The sequence below is a fragment of the Megachile rotundata genome, chromosome 12, assembly GCF_050947335.1.
Source record: "Megachile rotundata isolate GNS110a chromosome 12, iyMegRotu1, whole genome shotgun sequence".
Lineage (NCBI taxonomy): Eukaryota > Metazoa > Arthropoda > Insecta > Hymenoptera > Megachilidae > Megachile > Megachile rotundata.
Window position 1 is genome coordinate 6690579 of NC_134994.1, and position 17994 is coordinate 6708572.

At 33.7% G+C, this 17994-nt stretch overlaps 1 protein-coding gene and 1 long non-coding RNA gene across 2 annotated transcripts in view; both read right to left on the bottom strand.

Moving 5' to 3' along the window:
- Window positions 1–17773, bottom strand: part of LOC100875668 (uncharacterized) — a 74056-nt gene extending 56283 nt beyond the window's left edge. The window contains exon 1 of the mRNA XM_003700785.3: window positions 16007–17773. Coding sequence (XP_003700833.1) covers window positions 16007–16199 — 193 coding nt within the window. The 5' untranslated portion in view covers window positions 16200–17773. The remainder of the gene's footprint in view (window positions 1–16006) is intronic.
- On the bottom strand, window positions 15426–15996 carry LOC143265545 (uncharacterized). The gene is made up of 2 exons (XR_013040176.1): window positions 15682–15996; window positions 15426–15602 (listed from the first exon to the last, which is right to left on the bottom strand). It is a non-coding gene; the product is annotated as an uncharacterized LOC143265545 (long non-coding RNA).
- Window positions 17774–17994: the final 221 nt, after the last annotated feature.

Sequence of the window (17994 nt, forward strand, 5' to 3'; positions counted from 1 at the left end):
CGCCTGTACAGTCAACGGCAAATCTGTCTAAGGGTTACCCTTTCCCTAGGGAAAAAATGGCAACCGTGCAGGGTATAAACCTTCCATATATTTTGCGCTTTAAATTGTTCAAAGCATTCAGAACTTGAAAAATTCAGGACCTTGAGAGAATTAGGGAGAAGAAGGTAATGCTGGAGTATGGAGATATGTGAATCTAGGGATATTCGGATTTCGAACTAATATGACGCTCTATAGTTTGAAGATGAAGAAATTATAGATTGAGGGATATAGAAATGTGGAGATTTGCAGGTGGAAGAATTTGGAAGTATATAGGAATTTGTGAATCTAGGGATAGGATGGCTACGGAATATGGTAATTTGAGGATAGGGGAGTCTAAGGGCATAGGAAGCTGGGGATATAGGTATCTGTGACATGGAAATAGGGATATGGGAATATGGGAATTTACTAAACTCAGAATTTAGGTATATAGTAATTTGAAAATCTGAGGATTTGTAGATTTTAGAACTTAAGATCTAGGGATATGGGTAGTTAATTATATGCAAATTTGGGGATATGAGAAATGGGGATAGTATGGAAATCTGGGGATATGGGAATTTGGGGAAATGGGAATTTGAGGATATGGGAAGTTGAAGATATGGGAATTTGGGGAAATGGGAATTTGGAGTAATGGGAATTTTGGAATAAGGGAATTTGGAAACATGGAAATGTAGGGATATTGGAATTTGGGGATATGGTAATTTGGGGAAATTGGAATTTGGGGAAATGGGAATTTGGGGAAATGGGAATTTGGGAATATGGAAATCTAGAGATATTGAAATTTGTGGACATGGGAATTTGGGGATATGGGAATTTGGGGAAATGGGAATTTGAGGATATGGGAAGTCGGAGATATGGGAATTTGGGAATATGAAAATCTAGAGATATTGGAATTTGTGGACATGGGAATTTGGGGATATGGGAATTTGGGGAAATGGGAATTAGGAGAAAGGGAAATTTGGGAATATGGAAATTTGGAGAAATGGGAATTTGGAAATATGGGAATTTGAGGATATGGGAATTTGGGGACATGGGAATTTGGGGATATGGGAATTTGGGGATATGGGAATTTGGGGATATGGGAATTTGGGGATATGGGAATTTGGGGATATGGGAATTTGGGGATATGGGAATTTGGGGAAATGGGAATTTGAGGATATGGGAAGTCGGAGATATGGGAATTTGGGGACATGAGAATTTGGGGACATAGGAATTTGGGAATATGGAAATCTAAAGATATTGGAATTTGGGGAAATGGGAATTAGGAGAAAGGGAAATTTGGGAATATGGAAATTTGGAGAAATGGGAATTTGGGAATATGGGAATCTAGGGATATTGGAATTTGGGGATATAGGAATTTGGGGAAATGGGAATTTGGGGAAATGGAAATTTGAGAATATGGAAATTTGGGAATATGGAAATATAGGGATATTGGAATGGGGGGATATGGGAAATAGTGAAAATTTGGAAATTTGAAAACTTGAAAATTGATAAATTTAATTATCCGAAAATTCGAAAATATACAAATTTGAAAATATTAACATCGCGAAATCAAAAAATTCACCCAAAAATGTGAACAATCAATGACATTAAAGTACTAAAATTTGTAATTGAAATAAATTGCCAAGTTCACATATACATAGTACACCATACACGCTTATCGAAAGAGAAGGCTACGTTGCGCCAAAGTGTACGCGTCAGGACGGCATACTTGTTCCTCCATTATTAATAGTAATGGTGTGTTACGTTGCGACACATTGTGTCGCTTCAGAAATCGACAATGACACATCAATTTAGCCTGGCAGCAGAATGCGACGCACACGATACTGCTTTTCACGGACATCACCGCGAGATAAAATTGTTCAAGGGACTCCTTTCTGTGCGAATACTAAGGCGAAAATTATGGAGGCACGAAATCGTAGACACTATTAATCTTGTCCCAACGCCAGATGTATGCAATGACAATCTCTTAGAAAGATAGAACAACTAATGTGGTTAGACGTATTTCAGGTTAACTCGTCGAGAATGTAGGATAACTTGTGGTGTAAGTTCAAGGCAGATCAGGTATTCTCAGATGGATATCTTTTTTCTCGGATTATGAGCACACCTCACGATCTTGGGTACACGGATTTCATTAAAACTTTGCATGGTTATGAATGACCTTGGATGGAATAATTTTGCAAAGTTGTAGCGCGCAACTCTAGAGAATGGCGGAGGTTATGTTTGAAAATCTTGTTTGAAATTTTCTAATTCTCAAATTTCCTAATTCTCAAATTTCCAAATTCTCAAATTTCCAACTTCTTAAATTTCCAACTTCTCAAATTTCCAAATTCTCAAATTTCCAAATTCTCAAATTTCCAAACTCTCAAATTTCCATCTTCTCAAATTTCCAACTTCTCAAACTTCCTATTTCTCAAGGTTTCAACTTCTCGAATTTCCAAATTCTCAAATTTCCAACTTCTCAAATTTCCAAATTCTCAGATTTCCAACTTCTCAAATCTCCAAATTCTCAAATTTCCAAATCCTCAAATTTCCAAATTCTCAAATTTTAAAACTCTCAAATTTCCTAATTCTCAAATTTCCATCTTCTCAAACTTCCAACTTCTCAAATTTTCAACTACTCCAATTTCCAAATTCTCAAATTACCAACTTCTCAAATTTCCAATTTCTCAAATTTCCAACTTCTCAAATTTCCAAATTCTCAAATTCCCAACTTCTCAAGTCCTCAAATTCTCAAAGTCCCAAATTCTCAAATTTCCAACTTCTTAAATTTCCTAATTCTCAAATTTCTAAATTCTCAAATTTCCAAATTCTCAAATTTCCAAATTCTCAAATTTCTAAATTCTCAAATTTCCAAATTCTCAAATTTCCCAATACTCAAACTTCTACATCCTCAAATTTCCTAATTCTCAAATGTTCCAAACTCTCAAAATACTAAGACCACCCACTCAAACTAAAGCTAAACTAGAAAAATAAATAAATAAATAACACTACATGAATCAACTTACACAACTTCTTATCTCAGAGAAACTCAACATACATCTTTATGAAAGATTCTAAAAACTTTTCATAATTTACACGAAGAAAGCTATGATCCATCATTTGGACGGGTTTCGTAAATCTAGTGTTAGTCCATGAATAAACTCCTCCTGGTTGTTTTTCCACGTTTACGATCGCTTTACGTTATGTCCGTTCATCTTTCCTAACCGGTCTTCCATCGTCTACTTCCACCATTCTACGCGATCTTTCATCGAATCCATTAACCTACTTCGACCAGTTCTTACACCAGTTCTGTCTGCTTCCCGCAATGATCGAATAGCACCCTCCACATACGTAATCCTGATCACCTCGCCACGCTAACTAACGGAGACACGGTGTGAACGTTGATCCTCTTTGTATTCTCACTTTCCACGATGCAAGCTGCGATCTGGATCGCAAAATCAACTATAGATATAATAAGTTGTGTACAAGACTTAGTTCGTAGAAAAATTGTGTTCAATACAGATTAATTAATATTCCCGATTCGCGACTTTTAAACGCGTTGATTTATGCTGCTTGTTTATTCAGATACGTTTATTTTATCTACTGGAGTTTCATTTTTATTATACGTGATGCATTATCTAATGAGTTATTTATGATACAGTTATACTATAAATGATTCGTTAAGATTCGTTTATAGTGTAAATGATAGGTTATTATATAACTGTAAATAGTATATATTATTATAATAATAGCAGTAGAGACGTTTATCCTGTGAGTGATGCATTATCATTACAGTCCCTGGCCATCGAATTAGGACCACGTACGAAAATTTCACTTTTATGACTACAACATTATGTCGTATATGGAAAATTGTCTTAGGTCGCGCAAAATTATTACTAAATATGATAACGATATATACGTAGCAATTTGTTACTATCGTGATAATAAATTGTGAGGGTGATGAACGATTAAGGGTAGTGCGAGCGTTTACGTCAGGCTCGAGTATCGATAGCGCGTCAGGTGAAATTTGAATGCCATAGAAAATGTCTGCCTACTCAAAAGACTAGTTTACAACTCTCCAACCACATTATCTGATTTGAAAAGAATTACAGATATTTGGGAAAATAATGAAGATGTAAAGCATATGATGTATACAGAGCATGCCGGAAGCTGTGACCAAAGCAAGGGGTGGAAATACAAGATATTAACATGTGTTAATAATGTTATGAACAGTAGTAGTTACGTCAGTAGCTAATAAATATCATCACAATTTGAACAAGGATTTTAATTTTGTGGAAGATGTGAAAAGTGCTGAAAATTTTTAGTGGTCCTAATTCGATGGCTGAGAACTGTATGTTCGGAAACTTCTTTCAGACATGATCTTTTGCAGATTTAACTTAACTTATTATTTTAACTTGTTAGTTATTATTTAACTAGTTAGTAAAATAATTCAAAGATTATTTATAATTTTTTTTTAAATTAAAATGAGTAGTTTCTTTGTAGGAAATATTTTTAGAGTTGTCTTGAACATATAAGTGTAATAGGTTATTCTGATGAAGTGTTACCATTAAGGATTAAAATTAAGACATAAATTAATATTAATTTTCTATCTTGATAAAAACACATATGTAAACAAAATTTTAATAAATTGGAAATATGCTCATATGATGGCTTTTCATATCAGTGTTAAAGTAACGCCTCCAGTTACTCGCATCATGATCACTAATGAATACTTCAATTACTCATATTATTATCAGCAGTGATTAATCGTAATGAATTGCGAACTGAAAACCATTAATGTTATCGTATATAATGTATCATTAAATTTTATGTTCAAGATTATTAATGTTACAGTTCCTCAGTACTGAAATTTTTGTGAAATGTTATAATTTTGCAATGCTGATATTCATTGATCTTATAGTTTCTTAATATTGAAGTTCATTAATTTTATAGTTTCTTAGTGTCAAAGCTAATTAGTCTTATAGAATTTTAATATTGGGGTTCATTGATTTTATAGAAATTTAATACTGAAATTAATTAATTATTTATCATTTCAATATTGCAGTTCATTCATATTATTGTTCCTCAAGGTTGAAGTTAATTAATATTGCAGCCCCTTAAGATTGAATTTTGTTAATTTTATAGCTTTTTAATATTGAAATTTATTAATAACACTGTTCCCCAGCATTCAAGTTTTTAATCTTATATTTAATACTAAAATTTATTAATAATACAGTTACAATTTATTCATATTTTATAACTTCTCAATGAATGCTTTCTAAAGTTAGAAAAAGGTTTAACTTTCCAACGTAATTAAATTTCACTTACATCAAATCAGTAACAGTTACACAAACAAATATTAAAAACAATTTTTTTTTAAATATCTTATAATGCAAAATGCATAAAAATGATTAAATATTAATTTACATATATTGCAATATAACATTATTATGTTATAATATATTTATAATATATAATATATCAATTAAAAATGACAATAATGGCCACACATATTACCTCCTCAATAACCACAAAACCATTATACATAAAAATACCATTAGAAACATTTAAAAAACGTTTCTACTACAATAATAAAAGTTTCTAAAGTATCTACTTTCATCGAAATAACGTGAGAAAATTTTAGCAAGAAGTTGCACGGTTCATATATTAACTAGGACTAATTAAAAAAATCCACAGCTTTTTTGGCTCCCCGAATGAAATGCTTTCCTGGGAACTCGGCTATCTGTAACCTCGAAAGGAAAAGGAAATGCGCATGGCCTCGTTATCGAGACGTAAAAATTAGCGTTATACGAAGGGGATAGGAAGGAAAAATGTGGATGGTAAAGTGGAGCTTATCACCCCCCATCGGGTACCTTTCCGGTAGCTCCCGTTTCTCAGGTTCTGATTATCATTTTTGTTACACGCAGCCGAGAATTTCATGCCGGTGGATCTTCGTCACGTTACATGGTTCACGAGTGTGCGAGTAATGTAATAGTATCCAAACACCTGCGAAGCTGCCACTCTCTACTGGCCAACGATTGTGTGCAGTGTACAGTCAACAGCAAATATGATTTCCTTGGGGGAAAGTTTGATAACGGAGGGTGGAAAGGACCGTTGCTTGTTCATTTTTACGTGGGGGATGGAGAGGGATTCAGAAATTTGAGAATTTTGGGATTTAAGCATTGAGGGTTTTAGGGATTTAAGGATTTTGGATTTAGGAATTTAGGAACGGGGAGTTTGGGGATTTGGAAGTTGAGGAACTGCAGATTTGAGAATTTGGGGATTGTTTCAATTTAGGAATTTGGGGATTTGACAATATTGAGATTTAGTAATTTAGGGATTTGGGGTTTTAGAGATTTGGGGATTTAGGGATTTAGGGATTTGGAGATTTAGGGATTTGGAAATTTAGGGAATTTAGGGATTTGGGGATTTAGGGGTTTAGGGATTTGGGGATTTGAGGATTTGGGAATTTAGGGATTTAGGCATTTAGGGATTTAGGGATTTGGTTACTTTGAGATTTGGGGATTTAGGGATTTAGGAATTTAAGAATTTGAGGATTTAAGGATTTGGGGATTTAGGGATTTGGGGATTTGGGGATTTGGGAATTTGGAAACTTGGGGATCTGAAGGTTTAAAAATTTGGGAAATTTTGCGATTTGGGGATTTTTTCAATTTAGAAATTTAGAAATTTAGAAATTTAGAACTTAAGAAATTTAGAAATTTAGAAATTTAGAAATTTAGAAATTTAGAAATTTAGAAATTTAGAAATTTAGAAATTTAGAAATTTAGAAATTTGGGAATTTAGAAATTTGGGAATTTAGAAATTTGGGAATTTAGAAATTTGGGAATTTAGAAATTTGGGAATTTAGAAATTTTTCAATTTGGAAAGTTGGAAGCATAATAATTAGGAAATATAAAAATTTGAAAATTTGTGAATTTGGTAATTTAAGACCCTAGGAATTTAGAAATTTAAGAACTACGATTTTGGATAATTTAGGAACTAGAAACGTGAGAATTTTTGAAAAATTAACATAATAAAGTGAAAATTTGAAGAATCTCTAAAATTTCAGTATTCAAAACTATAGAATTTCAATAATACAGTTTATGAAACTTGAGAGCCTTAGAATTTTGAAATTTACAAATAATACTACTACAATTTTCTCCATTATTTCCACATCGTTCCTATAGATGTTCTTCCTTCCATATTCTTTATAGATCTTCCTATACAGGGTGTCTCACAATTAGTGTGGGTCCCTGAATTGGGGAGTAGCTGACGTGATTCTGAATAAGATTTCCCTTTACAAAAATGGGGTTTGAGGCTCCATTTTTGAATTATTAAGAAAAAACACGGACCAATCAGAGCGCGTGGATTACGCGCCTCAGCCACTAGGTTCGAAGCTGTCGCTCTCGCGTCTGTGCATGCGTAATCCTCGCGCTCTGATTTGTAGGATTTGTACATTTGGTAATTTAGAAATCCAAAAATTAAAAATTGAAAGATGTATACTTTTAAAGCTTAAAAAATGTAAAAAACTTTGAAATTTAGGAATCAAGATATTTAAAACATTAACGTCAATGTGTCACGGTACTAACGCGCTTGTTTACTACCACAGTCTCTTACGCTCAAACCCATCACTACCTCGTTCGTTGGTGTCTTTCGTTAATAATTCAAAAACGTAGCTTCAAATCCTATTTTTGTAAAGGGAAATCTTATTCAGAATCGCATCAGCTACTCTCCATTTCAGGGACCTAAACTAATTGTGAGACACCCTGTATACTTGATTCCCTATACAATTATACTCTAGAAACATATGTTTCTCCATTGAGAAACAAGATCGATAAAACGCCATGAATCTTACAGTTACACAAAGGATGCGAAATCTGTTAACCCATTTTTCTGGAAATCGCGCATTTTCTCTCATTGTTGTACGACTCCTTCTTCGTCTAACTCGAAGCTTTATCTTTTACTCTTCAGCTCTAATGAAACGATGATACTCGATTAGAGAGAGAATATACGTACGTGTCGCGCGTTAATCTCACAACAATAATCACGGAACCTTTCTCAGACCGTAATTAGCATTTTAATGCTTGCGGAGCATTAACCTGTGTTCTTTTATGCGAATGGAAAACGAGAAGGTGCGAGCTACGTGATTAAACCGAATACAGTTACGCGAATACAAAAGGTTAAGCTAATAACTTTATTTTTAACGCGATATTCATGGGAAAGGACGATGAAACATAGTAGTTGATTATAATTGGTTTAATTAAATTTTGGTGCGTTAATACGATATTTGATTTATGGATTTTTTGGTGTGTATTTATGGAATGTTTTTGGGGGTGTTTAATTTAATTTTAGTGTAGTTTGTTTAGTGTGAGTATTAATTTAGTATATTAATGTAATATTTAGTTTGGTATATTTAGTATAAATACTAGTTTATAATATTTAGTGTAACCATTAGCATAGTATGTTCAGTATAAATACTAGTTCAGTCTGTTTAGTAAAACTATTAGCTTAGTATGTTTAGTGTAATTATTAGCTCAGTATATTAATATAATATTTAGTTTGGTATATTTAGTATAAATACTAGTTTAGAATATTTAGTGTAACTATTACCTTAGTATGTTTAGTATAAATACTAGTTCAGTCTGTTTAGTAAAACTATTAGCTTAGAATGTTTAGTGTAATTATTAGCTCAGTACATTAATATAATATTTAGTTTGGTATATTTAGTATAAATACTAGTTTAGAATATTTAGTGTAACTATTAGTTTAGTATGTTCAGTATAAATACTAGTTCAAACTGTTTAGTAAAACTATTAGCTTAGTATGTTTAGTATAAATACTAGTTTAATCTATTCAGTATGACTATTAGCTCAGTTTCGTGTATGTTTAGTGTATGTTTAGCGTAAATATTACCCTATCATATTAATATAATATTTATTTTAGTATATTCAGTATAAATATTACCTTAGCACATTAATATAATATAATATTCAATACATCACAAAATTAAGAAATAAAATCTTACTTAAAAATTAAAAAATATAATTACAACAAATCAATAATTCTACCAATAACAGCATCTATTGTTAATAGAAATTGTCATAAAAAATATTGTTTCCAAAATCATATTGTTAATAAAAAATTTTTTAAATACTTTACATAAGAACTTCCTAATAAGAAGTTAGATAAAAAGCCTAAATAAATAAGTACTTAAAACGTTAATAAAACATGAAATCTTTTTACAACGTTTTAACGATCACACTAAAAGGTCTCCATTTCAATAGAACATTTGTGGAATAGAAAGAAAAGTCTGATACCGTAGAATAACTATTGTAGGATTGTTAATGAAAGAGGCCTTACTAGTAGCTACGCACCTGTGCCACTCATTCACACACATACTCGTAACGAACATGTGTGTGTGTTCGTACACACAGGCACTACAAGTAGCGTGTCGTAGTAACCACCTGCTAGGGTCACGCATACCGTTTTCATTCTTGCTGCATTCATCACCGGCTATACGTCTACCATCCACACAAAGGATATTAAATCTACAGTTCGTTTCATGAATATTCCAATTGAGGGGTTTGGGGATTTGGTAATTTGGAGGTAGAGGGATTTGAGAATTTGAAAATTTGGGAAGTTAACAATTTTGGGATTTGGGTTTTGGAGATTCAGAGATTTAGGAATTTGTGAATTTGTGAATTTAGAAATATTGGGATTTGAGAATTTGGGAATTTGTGGATTTAGAAATTTGGAGAATGAGGGATTTGAGAATTTTGGAATTTAAAAATTTGGAGAATGAGGGATTTGGGAATTCAGGAATTTGTGAATTTAGAAATTTGGAGATTTAGGAATTTAGGGGTTTAGAGATGGTGGAATTTGGGGAGATTTGGGGATTTTGAGATTTGGAGACTGAGGAATTAGGAAATTAAGGTTTTGGGAAATTTTCAAATTTAGTACTTTAGGAATTCAGAAAATTGAGAAGTTTAGGGGTGTGGAAATTTAGGAATTTGTGAATTTAGAAATTTAGAGATTTGGGGATTTGGGGATTTAGAGATTTAGGAATTTGTGAATTTGTGAATTTAGAAATTTAGAAATATTGGTATTTGAGAATTTTGGAATTTGTTAATTTAGAAATTTGGAGAATGAGGGATTTGGGAATTTAGGAATTTGTGAGCTTAGAAATTTGGAGAATGCGGGATTTGAGAATTTAGGAATTTGTGAATTTAGAAATTTGGAGATTTAGGAATTTAGGTGTTTAGAAATAGAAGAATTTTTGAAGATTTGGGGATTTTAGAATTTGGAGACTGAGGAATTTGGAAATTGGGATTTTACAAATTTAGTAATTTACGGATTCAGAAATTTAGGAAGTTTAGGGATGTGGAAATTTAGGAATTTGTGAATTTAGAAATGTGGAGAATAGAGGATTTAGAGATTTAGAAATGAAAGAATCTAGAAATCAAAATTTTGAGGAATCTCGCAATTTCAAAGTTTAAGAAATTAGAAACTGAAAAATTTGCAACCACCTGCTAGGGTCACGGATACCGTTTTCATTCTTGCTGTATTCATCACCGGTTATGCATCTACAACCCGCACAAAGGATACTAGTAAATCTACAGTACATTTCACAAATAAATTTCATTAACAGAAATAACCTTCTCTGTTTTTACCAATCTCAGTTTTAAATTATGAACTACCATGCTTTATTTTTATTTATTCTTTACTTACACTTACTCTGAATTTAAAAATGAAGCTAAAAAAATAAATAATCAAATGATAAAACATAAATTACTATATACAGTAATTCTTTATTTTCATGAAGATCAATTTCAAAGAAGCCATGCTAACACAATTTATAACTTTTATAAGATATAAACGATAAAATCAACAGTCTACCACGAATTAGTACAATTTTCAATATACAACGATTTTAACACATAATCGAAAATTTAATTTGACTGTGTTGGACATTAATAGAATTATTATTTCACATGTGACTATGATTCACGTACCATGCGTATATCTCTAATTTTATTGTTAATAATTATACAACTGAAAAGTGGGCGAATCAACATGAAACCATAAGTAAAATATATGCAATAAAATTTCTTCGCAAACCGATATTGTAAAGCAACAAATATAATTAATATCGCTAAAATAGATTTATTACTTTATGTTACTTTATTAAGTTTGTTATTCTTATCATCGATGTACTTATCATCGACTAAATTCATCACACTAAACATTAATGTCTATATGTATGTATTGATAATGTTATAAAGAATGATTGATGACGAACTTATATTAATGATTACATTTATTTATTTATTTGTTCGATAACATTCATTAATTCTCAAAGCAATGAAAACTTGTAGCATTTATCATTTTATGTGCGGTGAACAAATTTTCTATAAATACTTTGAAACTGTTCAAACTCAGTTTTTTCCAAAACCAAGTTACATACATAAAAATTGTACTCCATATTTTTTCTGTATTTTTTCGTATAAATTCATCCCCTTTACTTCTCTTACTATTTTCTTCTTTTTATCCACTAGTTGTACCATTTCGAAAACATCTTATATTTATTTTCAATCTTGCAGCAGAATTAAATAAACTAACCAAAATTTATCAAAGATAAACTAACATTTATGAAACATAAGTCAGAATCATTTATGAAATATATAAAATTAATATTAATAAAAAAGTTAATTCGTAGTTTCAATTATGACAAAATAAATTATCTTCTAATAACTTTTCTCCGCTAGCTGCGCATAATTTATATTTAGCACACGATTGCGCAAACATTAACCGTGTACTGACATTGACGTTCTCCGAAGTTTCATGAAATGCATGAAAACAGCGAACGAACAGAATAGCAATGTACTCTTTTTGTTTCCTTGAAAAAGAAAAACCGCAAGTGCAATTATAGCGTATTCTTACTCCCATTGAAACGATATATCGAGCATAATAATCAAAAATGCGATACGAATTTATGTAACATTATTCCGCGCAACAAAAATAATCTGAATGATATTCTGTTTTCAAATTATGTTTAATTACACCGAAGCTTGTTATTTACCGATCGTAATCCTACATTAATTAAAGGACACGTGTGGAGTTGTATAACAACGTTGAACAAAACGAAAATTAATCGGCTAATAATTAACGGGGAAAAATGATTCTACCGGTATCTAATCTGTATATGGTAAAATGTTTGAGTAATCAGTACAGAACGGTACAAGCTAATAGGAGATATTTTTCGATTATTTAAACGGCCTGCTTTGCATCATCGATTAGGTATTAACACTTTAAATGCCAGGTTACCGATAGGAAGGTGATATATGAGTTTATACAAGAATCTATCGGGTATTTTATGTAACTGCTTTTGTAAATGCAAGTGACTTTGTAACTGAAGGTTTTGGTACGATTTTTAGGAGGTGCTTGTAAGAGTGGGAAAATGGCGATATAGGGAAATGAACAAGGTGATATATGAGTTTATACAAGAATCTATTGGGTATTTTATGTAGTTGCTTTTGTAAATGCAAGTGACTTTGTAACTGAAAGTTTTGGTACGATTTTTAGGAGGTGCTTGTAAGAGTGGGAAAATGGCGATATAGGGAAATGAACAAGGGGATATATGAGTTTATACAAGAATCTATCGGGTATTTCATGTAGTTGCTTTTGTAAATGCAAGTGACTTTGTAACTGAAAGTTTTGGTACGATTTTTAGGAGGTGCTTGTAAGAGTGGGAAAATGGCGATATAGGGAAATGGACACGTGTTGTTTGGTTTTGGAGTGGTAACAGAAAATTTCACAATTTGGAATTTGAGAGGATTTAGAACTTTGATATTTGAGAACTTGCAAGTCTACGAATTTTGGAATTTATATTATGAGTGTTGGAAAATTTGAGAATTCGGAAATTTGAGTATTGAGCATTTGAAAATTTAAGAATATAAGATTTGAAAATTGGAAAACTTGCAAGTTCGAAAATTTAAGGGCTTTGAGAATTATGAAATTTGAGTAATGAGTATTTACAAAATTGAGCTTTGAGTACTAGAGAATATGAGAATTTACGATTTTAAATTTAGAGAACTTGCAAGATTAAACATTTGAGAGTTTTGAGAATTTCGAAATTTGAGTTATGAGCATTTAAAAGTTGTAAAATTTGGAAATTTGAGCTTTGAGCATTTAAGAACTTACGAATTTAAGAATTTGATGAAATTAAGAATGAGCATGTCATTATATGAGAAATCTAAATTTGAGTTATGAGCATTTGACAATTTGGAAATTTTAGCAATTAATAATTGGGAATTTGAATTATAAGCATTTGAATATTTGAAAATTTGAGCTACTAGAATTAGAAAATTTGCAAATTTAAACTATGAGTATTTGAGAATTTAGTAACTTCAGCAATAAGGAATTGAAAGATTGAAAATTTGTGCTATAAGAACTTGAGAATTTGGAAATTTGAGCTATGAGAATTTGAGAATTTGGAAATTTGAGCTATGAGAATTTGAGAATTTGGAAATTTGAACAAAGGGGAATTGAGAATTTGGAAATTTGAGCTATGAGAATTTGAGAATTTGGAAATTTGAGCAATAAGGAATTGATAATTTGGAAATTTGAGCAATGAGGAATTGAGAATTTGGAAGTTTGAGCTAGGAGAATTTGAGAATTTGGAAATTTGGGCAATAAGGAATTGTGAATTTGGAAATTTGAGCTATGAGAATTTGAGAATTTGGAAAATTGTGTAATAAGGAATTGACAATTTGGAAATTTGAGCAATGAGGAATTGAGAATTTGGAAGTTTGAGCTAAGAGAATTTGAGAATTTGGAAATTTGGGCAATAAGGAATTGTGAATTTGGAAATTTGTACTAGGAGAACTTGAGAATTTGCAAATTTATGCTATGAGAGTTTGAGAATATGAGAATTTTGTGATTCACGAATTCCAAAATCTGCTAAAAATTTGAGGAGTTAAACAATTTATAAACAATTACATACTTAACAATAAATCAACTATAATTAAAACCACATTAAACATTACATCTCAAGACTTTAATCCTACGTAATACGTAAAATGCAAAGAATAAGTCTTGCAAATTCTAACTGCACCTTCCTCCTCAATGCCATCAAGATTGATGTAACGCTCTCACGACACACTTCACCAACCAATATTGCCACTATTCTAATCAAAATGTGTCAATATTTTATCCCTCGCATAATTAAGAATTCCACAGATGCAGTATAATTATTTAACAAGAAACAGGTTCGAAGAAGTTAGACACTGAAAAGTTGGACATGCTGCTATAAAAACGTCCTGACGGAATTAATTGACTCGATATACGGAAGTCGTGTTCTGAATTACATACACAGGTAAAACCCAGCCTCGTAAAAAGACAAAATGTACCGGTTTACTTTAGATTATTTCTAAATGAAATAAAATTCAAAGCTTATCTAAAGATCAATTTATGCCGAACAATAAATAACGAAGTAAACATAAATGTTTTCCCAAGTAAATACAAATGTAAATGTCTCGGGAGTACGCAGGAGGAATAAACGATTTTCATCGACTAAACGAGTGAGTCGTTAAGTAACTCGCGTTATACCGTACGCGTAATAACTTATAGTTTGTATACAAAGACAGCCTATACGCAGCTGTTATGCATGTCCTTGTAACGCTTAAATAAGAAGCAGATGCAAAGGAGTGTTTCGATTTAACTATTGTGGACAACCTGCATACCGGTGTGTATTTACGAATTATCGATCACTTTGATGTTCCTTGATATACCATCAGTTTACGGGATACCGAACAGTTGTTAAGAGTCACGTTGCTCGGCATTTCCATGTAAATTATGTAATAGGAACCACAGGGTAACCGCATTAGTTTGCGCAACCCACGTTTTACTCTGTTGCGCTCAAACAAGCGAGAGAATTTAACTTACACCACTATATTCATCTACCTGAGCTATTTCATTTTGTACCGGGTGAAGAGTTTACGTGAGTTTGATCAATTTCAAGAGACGTTAAAGGACGTTTACAAAACTTTTTCAGTACAGAGATCTCTGAGTAAAAAAATAATTGTTCCAAATTTTATCATTCACATTTAGAATTTTTATAGTTAAGTAATTTAGTAATTTGATAATTTACAAAACTTTTTAAGTACAGATCTTTGGGTAAAAAAATAATTGTCAAAATTTTATCGATCATGTTTAGAATTTTTATAGTTAAGTAATTTAGTAATTTTATGATTTACAAAACTTTTTAAATATAGATCTCTGGGTAAAAATAATAGTCCGAAATTTTATCATTCACATTTAGAATTTTTATAGTTAAGTAATTTAGTAATATGATAATTTACAAAACTTTCTAAGTACAGATCTCTGGGTAAAAAAATAATACTCCAAAATTTTATCATTCACATTTAGAATTTTTATTTATTTAGTTATTTAGTTATTTAGTAATTTGATAATTTACAAAACTTAGAAATACTAATTGATTTTTATCGAATAGAAAGATCTAGAACATGTTGACACTAGATTTACGAAGCCTGTCAAAATGGCGGACCTCACACTCTCATTGTAACCTACAAAAATATCAAGAAGCTTTTGTCAAAATAATTAACTCTTGTCAAGAAAAATCACTCTATAACTCAATGTACATACCTTATTTATTTTTTGATTTTATTTTTAATTTAAAAATGAATAACATCCGTAAATCTAGTGTCAAAATGCTACACTGTTTCGAGAATCCATGCGTTATTTAAAATATCTGCACTTAATATTTGATTGCAATAATTACTCCGATGGTCTTTCCGACCATTCAACGAAAGAAATCAATAATCGATCAATATCGTAACCGTGAACTCGAGCTTAGCCGCAATCCGACCGCGAGAAAGTCGTGACACGCGCAAATCCGGTGTGGATCGTCGCGATGAATCGAGGAAATACGCGCGCGTCCTTAAGAAAGAATTTCAAAAGAATGACTCACCGTCAGGATTGGTGAAATACCCCCAGGTGGGGGTCGCGGTGGCCGCCGATTGGAGGACCACGGCCAGAACACTCAGGGCCAGAGCACCGGCGGCGCCTCGCGCCGCGACGGCGCGCTTTTTGCTTCGTTGCGGATCGGTTGTCGTTGTGGCGACCGCCCTTACTCCTTGCCGGTTGCTCGAATCGGTTGCCATTCTTCATGCCGTTCCCGTGTCTTCGTAGATCTTGTGACCGTGACACGCAACAATTAAAGAAAAAAAGAATACTCTTCCCCACTTTCGTTCACTGACACGCCCGCACTGTGCTTGATCAGAACGAAACAAGAAACTGTTACAGCCTGTCGGTATCCGCGTACGTGCAACGAGGCTGGCTAATTACATCGGCGACGAACATAGCGTCGACGACGCACCCGATAATCGAATCTCATACATTCCCGATGTCACGTACAGCTTCGAGTATGGATAGGCGCGTGCATACACGCAATCGATAGTTCGAGGTGGGAGAAGAAAGAAGTAGGGAGAGGTATATATCGGCTTAGGCGAATTCCATGTTTCGTGTCACTCTTTCTTTCTTTCGCGGCCGATAGAGAAATAAGTATGCTACGCCTTTATATCGCGTGTACGTCCCTCTCGCTTCCTCCCTTTTCGACTAAAACCCTTCTCGCGAATATACGCACCTTACCTCGTGGCTCGGCTCGGGCTCCGGAACCGGTTTTTGCGATACACGAACCGGCTAAAAATAAAAGCGCCTCGGATTCTCTCTCCTTCGTTGCTTCATTCGCCTCTTGCAATTTTCTGTCTCCTCGTACGTTACCGTGGGTTCTGATCTTCCGGGGAGCACCGTTCGATATATACGCTCGCATCACGTTCGATCGAACTGTGGATCACGACCGATCGAGTCGGCCGCGGTCGTCGGTCAACGATCACGTTCACCACCTGTCATCGCGATGGAGACGCTGCACCGGAAAATATTACTTCCCGACAAACTCGGAGCTTTTCATTATTCGGATATGTCGCACTTTCACGCTCTCGATACGTCGAACGATGTGTGCGGTCGTGTTGACGAAAGTTCGTGGCACAGGTAGTTCGCTAGGTTAGGTTTGGTGCGCGGTGGAAATACGGACCGCTTGATATTTACCAAGGTGCTATAGTTATCGATCGTACGGGGATACGCTCGCTTCATTTCGTGCCACGTCTCCTTCCACGCGTTTCGTAACCGTTCCACTCACTGCGACTCGCCAGTTAACAGCATCCACATTAGGTCTTCGGAGACTTAATCGATGTGTCAAACTCTTTCAAAATCCACGGTACATACCGGAGTTTCCCGCTCTTCCCACCTTTCTCCGCCGTGGCGCACTCTTGTTCACTACTAACCTTACGCACCGTGTCAGTATGTCACAAGCTACGTACTCCGTTTCTCGATTGAAGTCGAGCCTCGGACGCTCCTTTTGGTGCACACGTAACCGGAAAAATGCTACGAGGACATAATTTCCATCCGAATCTTCCCGGCCGCGCGCAGTTAACACGAGGAAAAAATGTTGACGGAACAACGGTGACACGTAAACGCGAAAACAGCGAACCACGAGATGTTTGTACTTGCGTATTCTGACCGCGCTGCCTACGTAGAAAACAGTGGGAGAAGAAGGGAGAAGAGGAACGAAAGGACATGGGAGAGCAAAGGAGACAAGAACAAAGAGAAACAATACGCATACGCGAGCCTGCGCGTTGCGCAGCATACTGAAGCGACCGGCATCGTCAAACCGACTCGAATGGTTTTCGCCGCCGTGGCTTCTCCCCACTTCTTTACCCACCTTGCTCTAACCCTCTCTCTTTTTCCTACGATCACTTTCTTTCTCTTTCCTCTTCTCTTACTCCCTCTATGCTTGCATTTGCATTTACTGTCGTACGCTTTCGTACCGCCGTATGTCCGTTACAATTGCATTCTTGGAATGTGATGCTTTTGACGCGCTGAATTAATTAATGATCCGTT